The 13,496-nt window shown below is 36.9% G+C and overlaps 3 protein-coding genes across 3 annotated transcripts; all 3 read right to left on the bottom strand.

Moving 5' to 3' along the window:
• Positions 1-229: 229 nt before the first annotated feature.
• Positions 230-5,371, bottom strand: LOC115449098 (low molecular mass 30 kDa lipoprotein 21G1). The gene is made up of 5 exons (XM_030176813.1): positions 4,994-5,371; positions 3,361-3,559; positions 2,124-2,242; positions 1,578-1,765; positions 230-1,228 (listed from the first exon to the last, which is right to left on the bottom strand). The coding sequence occupies exons 1-5, from the start codon at positions 5,049-5,051 to the stop codon at positions 452-454; spliced, it is 1,341 nt and encodes a 446-aa protein (XP_030032673.1). The 5' UTR covers positions 5,052-5,371; the 3' UTR covers positions 230-451.
• A 660-nt stretch (positions 5,372-6,031) lies between these two features.
• On the bottom strand, positions 6,032-8,015 carry LOC115449091 (microvitellogenin-like). Its single transcript, XM_030176808.2, has 2 exons — positions 7,857-8,015; positions 6,032-7,439 (listed from the first exon to the last, which is right to left on the bottom strand). The coding sequence occupies exon 2, from the start codon at positions 7,397-7,399 to the stop codon at positions 6,659-6,661; it is 741 nt and encodes a 246-aa protein (XP_030032668.1). The 5' UTR covers positions 7,400-7,439; positions 7,857-8,015; the 3' UTR covers positions 6,032-6,658.
• Positions 8,016-9,944: 1,929 nt separating this feature from the next.
• Positions 9,945-13,494, bottom strand: LOC115449094 (peptidoglycan recognition protein). Its single transcript, XM_030176811.2, has 4 exons — positions 13,262-13,494; positions 11,863-12,061; positions 11,132-11,250; positions 9,945-10,212 (listed from the first exon to the last, which is right to left on the bottom strand). The coding sequence occupies exons 1-4, from the start codon at positions 13,314-13,316 to the stop codon at positions 10,019-10,021; spliced, it is 567 nt and encodes a 188-aa protein (XP_030032671.1). The 5' UTR covers positions 13,317-13,494; the 3' UTR covers positions 9,945-10,018.
• Between the last annotated feature and the right edge of the window lie 2 nt (positions 13,495-13,496).

Here is a 13,496-nt window from a genome sequence, read left to right on the forward strand (position 1 = left end):
TATTGGTTTTATGAGGTCGACCGTTCAATGTTAAGACTTCAGGCGACTGGCTATAATTGCTGTATCGCATGGAATTTTGTTTTTTTTTTTTTATATTCATTTAGGAGATAGCTAAAAATAATTCTTTAAGGAGAACATTAGGCGCTATAGATGTAGCAAAATAGTAGCATAAAAGCTTTAACATGTTACAGGACAAGGTTGGAAAATTTTGGTAAATAAAAGACGTAAGTATTGTTGGCTAAGTTATAGCACAAAGCATGGTAATTTTATTATTTTATTGTTATTATGTACTATGGTATTGAATTATGTAAAATATATTTGTACAAGATATTGCGAATAAGGGTCTTAATTTTACAATACCCAAACAGTGATTTCTTTTTTGGAACTACCCTACTCACCCTACTTAAGATATTGCCCAAAAATTATGGCTCTATATAGGTGTACAATCCTACTAATGAAAGATGCGCCAACCCAAAATATCAGGGTCACCTGAAGATTCTTTTTGGCCCCACAATAATCTATCACCCAAATCATCTACCGCTCTCGCAAGCTTTAGGACATGTCCATATTCTCTGTTGTATATTAAAAACAGAACTTCGTTATTGTGTTTCAATGGGTGTAAGTACCACTGGTGCCTATATGTGTCGGAGGATGAGGAAGCATAAACATTACGGTCTCCTATGTCGTCCTCCTTTACTCCCATTTTCATATACATTTGGTGGCCAGTGTTAAAGATTTTAAAATAAAGTTTATTTTCTTCCCATATGGGAAACATTTTCCATTTCATTCTATTAGTGGATCTCTCTCTGCTGTCGCCCCAGATATTTCTATCGCCATCGTTATCTAGGCTGGCATCCGTTTTAAGTGCTTGTGTGTCCATTGTGTTTTCTATTTGGAACGACTCTCCATTTAATATCATTTGAAATTCCACAGGGAAATGCTTTAAAACTATTTTTTGCCCTCCATAGTCCCAAAGTTTATAAGCATACTCCAAAGTCGTTGAAACACGATCATAAAGAAGTTTGTTGACTACGTCCGTTAATTCTTTGTCGGTCCCGAATTTTTCTAGAATCATGCTAAGGTCGACAGCATTATTGTAGTCACGATTGCCCACGGCTTCATAGATTCTATTATCTATCCCAGAAATATTTAAAAGACCAGTTTTGGTATCGTAGAAGCCTAGTTCTACAGCATATCCAGTGATGATTAATGAACGTGCTTCAGAAATCTGAAATGAATTGAATTCACCACGAAAATTATCACATTTTTAATTAATGTTAGTATTCATAGTCGTTACGATTTCTTAGACATTTCATCTTAAAATTCAAGTATCCTAATTTCCATTGAAAAATATATTTTGTAAATTAAAAATTTGTAAAAATGTTTGGTATTTAGATATTAGAAACATCCAAATGTTTCAAAGGAAATAAAATATAACAAAAACGCTTTTGATGCTTATGAAGTTCTTGTGGTGTGTTTAAAATTGGCATAGGTGATTTGATTTCTTGTAACTAGTAGATCTTAGCCACTTGCCTATAAACCTTAAAGAATCTTAAGATCACACAATCAATACAAACTTTATCAATGTTTTCTATCCATTGAGGCCGTTTTCGAATCTCGTTGTAGAGCGATTTCCCCGGACTGTCAGAGAGGATCAGTTGCCTGTGGGTGATGATGCGGTAGTCAGGCGTCAAGTGGCCGAGTTTCACTCCGCACGCCAACAGCCCGTTTAAGGCCTCCATTTGTTGCGCCGTCGGTGCATCCTCTGCAAATGAGATTCTTAATTCAATCAAAATTCATAAGCATAAGTTAAAACACTCCTTTAGAAGTAATAAATACCTAATTTGAATAATGTAACATTATTAAGTCTGTTTTAAGACAGCGTCCAGAATTTTGTCGTATTCATAATATTGTGAAAAGTATGATCAGTAAATTACCCATGTCCGCTATTGGTGCGTTCTGGAGAATACACCATCCTCTATAGAACTACGGCCTATATTCTATTTCAAAATGTAGAGGAAACCTAAAACTAAGAACTAAACTTACGCATACTGTTATATGATTTTAGGTCCTCCCAAAAAAAGAATATTAATTGGAACTAAACACGTCTAAAAGACACTCACTATTATAATTTCCAACGAATGCGATGCCAATGGCCGAGCGGTCGTAGCCAATAGTGTGGAAGCCCACATGAATCCATCCCACACCTTCGTATACCTTGCCGTCGCCGCCGATCATAAATCTATAATAAACATTTTTTTTTACTGCTTCGAATGACGAGACGAGCTTGACCTTCGCGTTATGGTAAGCAATACGTCCGCCCAAAATAGAACAAACACCACTCAACACCTTGAATTTCAAAGTACTGTTTGGTATTCCACTGCGCTCGCCATCTTAAGACAGGAGTTGTGAAGTTTTATAATTTCCAGTGCCAGCCTACAAGGTGGACGGACGACCTGGCTAAGGTCGCAGAAAGTCGCTGGATGCAGGCCGCTTCCAACAGTTCGACGTGGAGATCCTTGGGGGAGGCCTATGTTCAGCAGTGGATTCCTTTGGCTGAGATGATGATGAGATGATAATTTCCAGTAGTTCCACAACAGTGACTACACATTGCTTGGCGGCAGAAATAAACATTGTGGCGGTACCTACCCAGGCAGACTCTCACATACGAAATACTTATCACCATTAGTACATATAAGATTTTTAACACACAAGTATTCACTTGTATATGCTTTGTCATTTTACTATAAATATGTAACATAAATGACGTAAGATGGCGTATATAAAAACAAATAACAAATGCATCACGTAATGTGTTTTAACTTCAAAAGGCTCGACCTTCAATACAAGTATTTTCGGAATTTAATACTTATTAAGAGGTCCGAGAATAAAGACTGCCGTGGCATCAACAAAAATCTTTCCTATTCCCTCCTGGACATCCTCGACACTAGCCTGTGAAACACTGAAGCTTCACTATTCTCTCTTTTTAAAACCAGTACTAGTTGAGTTTTATGAGTCTCTAGTTTTCCGAGTCCGTTACTTATTCATCCTATTGTCTACTTCTCTCACCAGGCAGTAGTATGTAAGCACCGTTGTATTTAATTTTAAAAGACCTGTAGCCACTATAATTTTTGGTAATTACGAGATTTGACAGGATGACCTCTGCTTTATCAGCTTGTGATATAAATATCTTAGGATGACGGGTATAGTTTATAGATAAGTCTTTAGAATTTAAAGTTTTAACTGGTGTTGCTACTGCTTATCCATAATGCTTACCATTAGCAGTAGACTTACTTGTATCATTCAATTACTTTAGAATAATGAGTAATTAATTTTATATTTTAACAGTCAAGAACTTACGAATATCCAACGTCGTAAAATTTGTTTGAATTAATTGTGTCAGTTTGGATCTTCTTGATGCTGGTTTTGCATTGTTCCGTGGTGCTGCACCAAGGCGTGTCGGTGTGTACGATGATGACCAGGTTCACAGGTCGAGGCACGTATACCGCGCAATGAGGATTCACTCCATTCCATTCTTTCTTATCGATTACGTCACAATCTACAAAAGCTTGTTCATTAAATCTTTCCATATTTCTGATGGTAGGATATATTTTATATCTGCCCGGATAGCGATCACCGTACACAAGGTGTTAAAGCCCGCTTTACTGGCCTACTTCCTATTGTTTCGACTGCCGAGGAGTAATCATCTCTCGTCCGTCGACATTCTATTGGACTCCACTCCATTTACCATGGTACAATGATTTATAAAAAGAAAAACACCATACATTTTTTGGGTTCTTACGGCTTGCGAAACCGTATATGAATAGCGGACTGCGTGGATTTGGTTTTGATTCCCAGGTTAAGTCTTGCTTTTTGTAGGTTTTTAATACATTTACCTTCGCTGGATAAGAAGTGGTTGACGTCTGCGATGACGGTAATTGCCGCTTAGAGTAGGAGATATTCACACGTGAATTATTTTGTATCTACAATCTCAAATTGTTTTCATTAGCAAATTTATTTCGGTTGTCTATTTTGTCAGTTACTGCTAAGCGGCTGTATGTTAGGTCTATTATGTTTTAGTTATTCTTATTGTTTTTTCTAAGGGCGAATAATTCCTGAATTATTAATCTAAGAGTGTTGCTTATAACAAAATAAAAAAAATACATCTCATCACTGTCTGCAGAACTCAAACTCGTTTTATAGTATTCGAAGTAATTATAATTGTTCATCATTTGAAACCGTTTTTATAGTGTCAACCTTTTTTACGCTTTGATATTATTTTCACCTGACTTCGGCGAAGCGAGGAAGGATCATGATTTTAATACCTACATATATGATATATTATATACCTATGTGTTAAAATCATGACCCTTATATATAGCTGATGTTAGTTGCTTAGTATGTTCAACCAGTAAGGCACATGGCCATAAATCTAACGATCAGGTCAATGTTTTCTTTTTAATAAAACATGGTAATAATATATATAAAACATGGGTCTTTTGTATAACGAACATCATATTTTTTTTAAATGGGCACGACAAAGTGACGCCTCTGCACCTGATGGTTACCAGAGTTGGGTCCAGTGGAATATTGACCGTCGGGAGTCGACACAATTATGCCGGCCTGTTGGAACCGGGTATACGCAGGTTGATCCTGAAACGCGATACATTTACAGCCACGGGCCACTGTGGCGGGTTTTAACACATTGTGTACGGTGGTCGCTATCCGGGTAGATAAAAAAAATCCTATCATTAGCAAATTACATTTTTATAAGACCAGCAGTTAAGAATATTCCTTACCGCACCATGGTGCTTAAATCACGCTGTTACTTGACAAAATAGATAATTGAAAAGTGTATGCCCAAAACAATTCTCAATTTTTTTGTTTATTAATAATCACTACCTTTTTACGAAGACACCAAAACATTTTCCCGTTTTCTTTAAAACTGCTCAGTAATTTAAAATTATCAGATATCAGTTCACGAAATACTCACCAGCGTTAATTAAACTCCATTTTAAAAATAAAAACAAAACACACGAATGCCACCACATTACACACAACCAACGCGCTTGCCTTCGCAACGTTATGCCACAAACATACACCTGATTTTACCTGTGTTAAGTAAAAAAAGGATTGTGACGTGTTTATGTTAAAATTCGCAAGATGTACTGGTTTATAGGCCGAAGCTAGATTATTAGTGATCGACGGCGCAATACCAGAAACTAGAGGTCCTTGGTTTCCAATAACTTGATATAAAAACTTGTTTCTCAGGTATTAAAATGTGTATGCAGATGCATAATAACTCTTATAATTACACATTTCAATGTTATACTTAAACCTCCTTATTCAAGCGGCAATGGTAGACTTGAGCAGGAAGTACTTGAGTCTATTCTGAGGTTTATCTTACGTTGGTGTGAACTGATACGAAAAATAAACCTAATTCGTTGGCGGTACAAATTAATGGTCGGTTTGGCGATACGCCGACTTCCATACATTTCACACAAAAAATACTTTGTTATAGCAGCATAGTCTTACCATCAACATACTTCTGGATCCAGACAGTAATAATCATCAGCCTCAAGATGTCCAGTACTTGATATAAGCCTCCCAAAGATTTTTAGACCGGTCTATTGGTAACGGCCTGCATGCAGTTAATATTTTTAGTTAACAGTGGTGTAATCCAGGAATGTACTGTTATCGGAAGACTCACATACATGGCATTGAGTTGTCCATAATGGCGCATTGAAACCCAATGCCTAGTAGCAACAAATTTGGCAGGATCAGCAAACACTCGCAAAAATAAATTGTTGAAATGCACCGATTTAAATAATTATAGTAGCGTGATTATGATATTTGATCTCCATAGAAAGACTATATTTAATAGTTTAATGTAATAACAGACTGTGAAATTTAAAAAATATAGGAGTATTTATATCAGCTTACCAATATTGTAAAAGGTAAACTTAGGGTAATAAATGATATTTAAAATAATTTAAGTAATGTTATGTTGACAAGTTGAAATAAAATTGACATTGTTATGCAATATTATATTTATTTATGAGAGCAAAGGACACATTTTATGTTACAAACTTATGATTAAACAAAATCCAAATGATGACAAAATTAAATAAAAAAAACAGCAGTATAAATCATCTCAAAAACCAGGTTCAGCAAAAGTGTAATCGCGAAGACAATGGCAGATCATGTCAGCAGAGTTGGCGAGCGACTGAAGAGTTATCCCTGTGGTAGGCGCGCAGTCTGGTGGCTTACTAAAACTGCGAAGGGAATATTCTTTCGATCTAGTCTCCCATTGCACAAACCGAATGGCGGGGGGAAGGCGATACAGGCGCATAAGTATAAGAGTTAATTCAGGGGTGCATGTTTTGAGAATTACTGCAATACAACCGGCTATCCTAAGGTCTGAGAGTTTTATGTCTAAGATACGCACTATTTAGCGTGCGGTCAGGCGGAAATACAAGTTCCTCAACGTTCTGGTGAAGACGTTTTCAATCTGTATTAAAGTTGTCTATTTTAAAATAAGTCATGTGGGCAGGATGTCGTCGCTGTAGTGATCTGTTAGCTCCTCTGTCCTCAGGAGCAATAGATAAAAATGTTATACGTACATCTTAAGTCTTTTTTTGGATTCAATTAAAGTAAATTAAGGCAAAATGCGCCATGCGAAATGTTCAGGATTGTTGGTTACATAGCCATTGTGTCCCCAAAGTACGCGATCACCAATATTGTCAGCATCTCTACCCAGCTTTAGTGCTTGGTTATACTTCCTATTGTAAATAAAGAACAATACATCTTCGTCGTACTTAACCGGGTGTAAATACCATTGATGTCTATTAGTGTCAGCATCGCTGGATCCATAACATCTACGATCTCCGATATTATCATCAACAATGCCTGATTTCAGATACATGTTCGTGTCAGGGTTGTATATTTTAAAATAAGTCTTATTTCCTTCCCATATAGGGATCATTTTCCAGCTAACTCTGTTACTAGATTTGTCTTTACCATCACCCCAAGCACCTCTGTCGCCATCCCCGTCTATGTCTACACCCAATTTGAGTGCAAGATTATCTCTTTTATTGACCAGTTTTAAAACGTCTTCGCCAAGAATCAGCCTGAATTCGACAGGGAAATGATTGGCAACCACGTGCCGACCTCCGCAACTCCAGAGTTTGTACGAGTATTCCATTGTGTTACGAATACTGTTCCTAAGAAGTCTGTCAACAACATTTTTTACTACGTTACCATTAGATAGTTTATCTAAAACGAGACTGATGGTTACAGCGTTTTCATATTCGCCGAGGACCACGGCACTGTAGAGTTGATCGTTGAGACCTTCAAGACTCACGTTGGCGTTTCCACAACTGTATATTCCGAAATCCATCTTTATATTGCACTTAGGTGTATCATCAAGAAGCACGTATCTGTAATAAACAATATTTTATTAACAAACAATTCATGGAAGAAATTTTAGTATTCTCTAAACGTATTAATATATATTGCTGACCTTTTCCCTTAAGGTTTTTAGCCAACTTAAAAGAATTAGATTCCGTGTTTACCTAGTGAATCATTTTATTATATTTTTAGTGTAGTAATTTAGATAATATGAGACAGATAAGTATAGTTTTATTGTTTTTATTACGAATTCAATTATTAAGCAAATAATGCTAATCGGAACACTTATCATAACTTCGAAGTTCTTACGGAAAACTCTCAAAATTGTAGACATTATGGAATATTTTCCTTGTCGTACAATGCTACAATCACTAACAGTGAATACACGCGTAAATTAGAGAAGTCAACTCTGCTTATTGATCATAAAATAAAAATATGTAACTTACCACTTCAGAAACCAGGACCTGTATAACAAAATTTGCAAAATTCATCGTTTATATACCCGTAGTTACATTTTGATAAGGCGATGTGGTTGAAAAATTCGTATTGAAAGACAACAGCGGTTACATTATCATTGAGAAATGTCATAGAGACCGCAGCTGACAAGTAAACAAATGACATCACTGGGAGTAAACGACAAATCGTGGGTGGAAGTTGCAAATATCCACGATGATTTTCTACAATTGGATCAGTCGTCCATGTGCCTACCTAATTGCGAGAGCAAAGCTTCGCCCAGAGTTAAATGTAATGCTGTTTTAACAAGTTCTTCCAGCAATATATTGCCCAAGAACTTGAAAATGTGTTTACACTAGCGGTAATATTGCAATAATTCTATACAATTTAATGTATATTTCTGTTGCCTAGCAGCAGTGTGTAGTCACTACTGTGTTCCGGTTTGAACATTGCAGCCAGTGAACTACGGGACATAATAAGACTTAACATCTCATGTCTCAAGATGGCGAGCGCAGTGGAATACCAAACAATAATATGTAATTTAAGGTGTTGGATGGTGTTTCTACTGTTTATGGGCGATCGTATCACTTACCATCTGACGAACGGCTAGCTGGTCTCGTCATTCAAATCAATAATATAAAATAAAATGCGACTCGCCGCAAGTTCTGAAAACTACAACATTACTAGAAGTCAGCTTGCTATGGTAAAAAAAACTTGGCGATGGGCTCCCCTGTATCTCCGGTAGTCGCCGATATATTTATGGAGGACTTCGAGGAGACAGCCCTGAGTACAGCCCCGGTCACTCCAAGGTTTTATAAACGGTACGTAGACGATACTTTCACAATTTTACCATCTGATAAAGTAACTGCATTTTTAAATCACCTTAACTCCATCAACAATAAAATCCAATTTACTATGGAGTTAGAACACAATAAATCTCTTGCTTTCTTAGATGTTTTAATCATCCGTAATCCTAATCAGACCTTAAGTCATACTGTATATCGGAAACAGACCCATACTGATAAATATCTGAACGGTGAATCTCATCACCACCCAAAACAGTTAGCTACCGTGGGCAAATCTTTGTTTCAGAGAGCACAAGGAATCTGTGACGAGAAACACCTGGCCGCTGAGCTGCAACATGTCAAGCAAGTACTGCGAGACAACAAGCTCCAAATTCCACGCCGCCGTCACAGAAACCGAGTGAAACCAGCCACAGTTGAACGTGTTCCGGTTGTATTGTATTGATTGGCTACATCCTGAAGCGTGCTTCCATAAAAACTTATTTTAAGCCGCCTAAGAAGATTAGTCAATTTTTACCACCTGTCAAGTGTCACATACCTCTACAAGAACCGGGAGATTGCAACTGTGGCCTCTCTTATATCGGGCAAACAAAAAGAAATATAGGGACCCGCGTAAAAGAACATATAGCTGACGTGAAACACCGACGCTCGACGAAGTCTGCAGTCGCTGAACACTCTGAGAGAGGCACCAATCATTATCTGCGACTAGACAAGCCACAAATCCTCGCCAAAGAACACCGATTCCTGCCTAGGATGATTCGCGAGGCTATTGAAATTAAAAAACATCCTAATTTCAATAGGGAAGATGGTTGGAAGCTTGCACAAGCCTGGGATCCAGTTCTACATTTAATTAAATCGGAACCCAAAAGACCGGCTGCCAGACTTCAAGACACTGTGAGCTCATTCTGCGTAGATCGGACCACCAACAGCTAAAATTTTAAAAATTTAAAAAAAGTTGTATAATTGTAAAATGTAGGTAGATATTGTAACTTTGACTTTACGGATGAACAACACCTCAGTCCCCCTCGTGACCATGAAGGCTGCAAAGTCTTCGAAACGTCGGGAGAAAATAAAATATTAGCACCGCGATAGAATCCGAAAATTAGTTTAATTTCAATGTCTAACATTCGCGTAAACATAAGAAATCATTTTGCGGAAGACGACTTCTATAGGGTAGGGTAGGGTTTTCTTGCTTATATCTAAACCTCGCTTTATATTTAACTATACGTCCTCCACCAAAAAGATATTCCTGTGACGTCTAAAAATAAAAGTCATTAATTTATGAGTAATCTTATATTAATCCTTACGGCTATACGTAGTAATGACATCATAGTTCTTACAATATAATCATTTCAAATCTGATCGACTTTATCCAGCCATTGTGGCCATCTTCTGATCTCGTTGTATAGCTTGCGACCAGGACTCTCAGTGGCGAGGACTTGTTTGTGACCAATGACGTGGAAGTTTGCAGTCAGGTGTCCTTGTTCCACTCCACATTTCAACAACTGCTTCACGGCTTCAAGTTGTTGAGATGTGGGCGTATCATCTGCAATAACGTATAAGTTAATTTATTGATTTTGGGATACCAAACGGCTCCATAACTTTACAAACGGCTTTTACTGATCAACATTAACATAAGTGTACACCCCACAATGTTGTCCACAGTTTACTACAAAGATAACAAAAAATTGCCGTAGATTGATACACAATTAAAATAATATATATAAATATATAATAATATCAGCCCTGTATTATAATATTGTCCCAATGCTGGGCACGGGCCTTCTTTAGTACTGAGACGGATTAAGACAGACAGACAATTTAATACGACGAAATTTTAAAGGCCGAAATATCCATGCATATTAATTATTTTTACGTTTTTCTTTCAACTGCGAGAACTAATCACTAACTAGACGTGAATTTAAATTCTTTACTTGTCAATACTTGTTTAGTTACCCAGATTAAAGGTGAAACAAAATGTATGAAAAATGGACCTTAAGCTATAACCTTAATGTTATTCATTCACCAGCGTAGGTAAAGCAGATTGGAAATGTAATTTTGTATTTTTGACAGATTGTTTGACCATTAATCTCCGTGTTCAAATTTTTTCTGACCAGCGAGGGTGATATCCAATACATATTCAAATATGAAGTACCTTAGTGTAATTGTTTGAGAAAGCGCCTACAATTTGGCTGGCTTTTTTGGACCCTATATAATATATATATTTGTCATAGCTATACAATGTTTTGTCTTGTTTCCTTTCGTGGTAAATGTCTATACAGCAATACAAAATAACTATTACAAAAATATACACAGTTAATTAGTAAGATATTTACTACACAATACACTTACACTTACTCGTACACTTCCTCGTTTGCCTTATAGTTATATATTGAGACCATTATATATTTCACTAACATCTGATATATTCCTTTCGCACGTTTTATTAAATTCAATAAACTTACTGTTGTAATTTCCAATAAAAGCAATTCCAATAGATTTTCGGTTGTATCCGTATGTGTGAGCGCCCACGTGCAGCCAACCCACGCCTTCATAAACCTTCCCGTCACCGCCAACCATGAAACTAAAAAAGCAATGTGAGCATTAAGGCGTTAGCATTAGAACTCAAAATCCACACCACGAGAATGCTTTTGGAGCTAAATATGCGCGTTTTGATAAGCAGTTATCATAAGTGATACTTAGCTAATTCGATTCTCCAGTGAGATCTTTTCGTGAAGAAACCAACGTTTTGTTAATTTCTATATTAGGTTACGACTGCAGTGCCTGGGATCTGGGGTTCGATCCCCGGGTCAGGCAAAGTGATATTGGGTTTTCCTACTCAGTATCAGCCCGGAGTCTGGAATTTGTGCCTGATATGGCGCTAGGTTTGCCCCCTATCACATCATGGACGAAATACACCCGGAGGAAAAGTGAATGCACCAGTTGCGCCTTCGTCTAACCCTTCGTCGTATATTAAAGGCGTGAGTGTGTGTATTACCCTTTGTAAATCGCTTTAAGTAGGTAACTATGTCTAAACACTGTTTCAACCTATATAAAAGGCATTATGGGATGTAATTTATCAGAGTTATAGGTCCAATGCAGTGTCAATGCCTTTTCATTCAAAAAAGTTGCTATTTATAGAAAGTCACTGATCATCATCATTGGTTTCATTCATTAAATAATTATGTATACTTACGAATATCCAATATCAGGGAAATTAAAGTTGTCCATCATGTAATCCTGGATGTTGCGAATCCTCTCCTTGCATTTCGCAGTTGTTTCACAAAACGGCGTGACCGTGTGCTCAATGATGACCAAGTTGATTGGACGGGGGAGGTACTCCACTTGGAGTGCTGCTAGTCCGTCCCATTCCTTCTTACTGACCACGCCGCAGTCTAGAAAGGAACAGAAGTAAATATTATGACAGGAAAATAACATGTTATTGTAATTTAACAATGTTAATTTTGCCGCTTCCGCTTGCACAAGTTTTGGAATTTACGTCAGACGTCATGTTATGTACAGGTTTCATAAGCAGCAGACTTCATTGCCAATAATGTACAGTTAGATCACCTCAGTAGATTCATAGTTCAATATCCTCTCTAGCAATAGTATCTATCACATGTATTAATGTAATGAGACATGGTTTTCTTATTTATTTGAACACATTTTGAATACATTTGCATGCTGTGGTCTCCTATAATTGAAGAGGCACGTCACGTTGTTAATTTTAAAAATACTATGACATTGTTTTTTTTTTTTATATGCCGTGTATCCTTCGTTGGAATGTCCTTAAATAAATAAACACACTAATCATCATTGGGTTTGATGGTCCGATTTTTAAGTTCTTTCAAATACGGGTAGTGACATGATCTCTTAGTGTTATAGGCTATTTTTTAATTCTAGAAACTTGCTTTTATGCAGCCTTCGGCGCATGCCTAAACTGTATAAAATAAACAGGTTCTTTCATTGCCGACGGGAAAGTGTCATACATAATATTTATATGTATGTGTCTTGCACCCAAAGCGATAATGACCTCGTTCATAAGGTTGACAGTGTAAGTTTCACATATAAGAATCCTAAGAGGTATTATTATACCACAGTCTAGGATACAGCGACAAACGTACAAATGGGCTACTACTTGAGGATTATAAATCTACCATGGTAATGGTCTATTTCGTCTTGTCGCACGATATTATAATAGATGTTAATTTTAAAGTTAGTAATCATGTCTCCTTGATCTAGCGGTATCGTATATTCATAGGTGGTTTGGGAAGTTTTGTCTTCCAATCTAAGGGAAAAAAATAGTGAGGTTTGCCCAGTATTAAATTCATCAGAGAGCGTTGACCTCAGAGAGGTAACCTGTTATAAAAACTAAGGAAATATTTTTACTTTCTTGAAGAAGTGTTGCGCCGACGCTACGGTCGAATGACGCGTGAAATATATTTTATAGATAAAACAGTGTTGATTATACAATAATTATTGTTAAAAATAATAATATAACAAACAGTTTACGGTTAACCAATGCAGTCTGATAAACTAACAAAATAAAACCACAATGAATCATTCTATCAACAACAAAAACAATGCAAACTCACCTGCATACGTCCACTCGATAAACAGAACAAAAATAAAACAACACAACACACGCATTTTGCACAACCGTCTTTTACGGATTCTGAATAAACAGTGTCTTGAGGCTCTTAGAGTCTTTTAATACAAACTGCCAGCTGGGAATTCCCTTTGTGTTCCTCAGTCTATCTCTGTTATAACCCCAGATGTAAATACCCACTGTATGCAATTATTTTCATTGCAGTGTCTATCGTGCCTGAG

This window comes from Manduca sexta, chromosome 20, assembly GCF_014839805.1.
Source record: "Manduca sexta isolate Smith_Timp_Sample1 chromosome 20, JHU_Msex_v1.0, whole genome shotgun sequence".
Classification (NCBI taxonomy): Eukaryota; Metazoa; Arthropoda; class Insecta; order Lepidoptera; family Sphingidae; genus Manduca; species Manduca sexta.

Coding starts and splice junctions, on each gene's coding strand:
- LOC115449094 (XM_030176811.2), bottom strand. CDS start 13,316: ATGCGTGTGTTGTGTTGTTTTATTTTTGTTCTGTTTATCGAGTGGACG. Junction 12,062..13,261: donor TATCGAGTGGACGTATGCAG/GTGAGTTTGCAT, acceptor GTTCCTTTCTAG/ACTGCGGCGTGGTCAGTAAG. Junction 11,251..11,862: donor TTCCCTGATATTGGATATTC/GTAAGTATACAT, acceptor TTGCTTTTTTAG/TTTCATGGTTGGCGGTGACG.
- LOC115449098 (XM_030176813.1), bottom strand. CDS start 5,051: ATGTGGTGGCATTCGTGTGTTTTGTTTTTATTTTTAAAATGGAGTTTA. Junction 2,243..3,360: donor TTTTACGACGTTGGATATTC/GTAAGTTCTTGA, acceptor TGTTTATTATAG/ATTTATGATCGGCGGCGACG. Junction 1,229..1,577: donor GGATAGAAAACATTGATAAA/GTTTGTATTGAT, acceptor AATTCATTTCAG/ATTTCTGAAGCACGTTCATT.
- LOC115449091 (XM_030176808.2), bottom strand. CDS start 7,399: ATGGATTTCGGAATATACAGTTGTGGAAACGCCAACGTGAGTCTTGAA.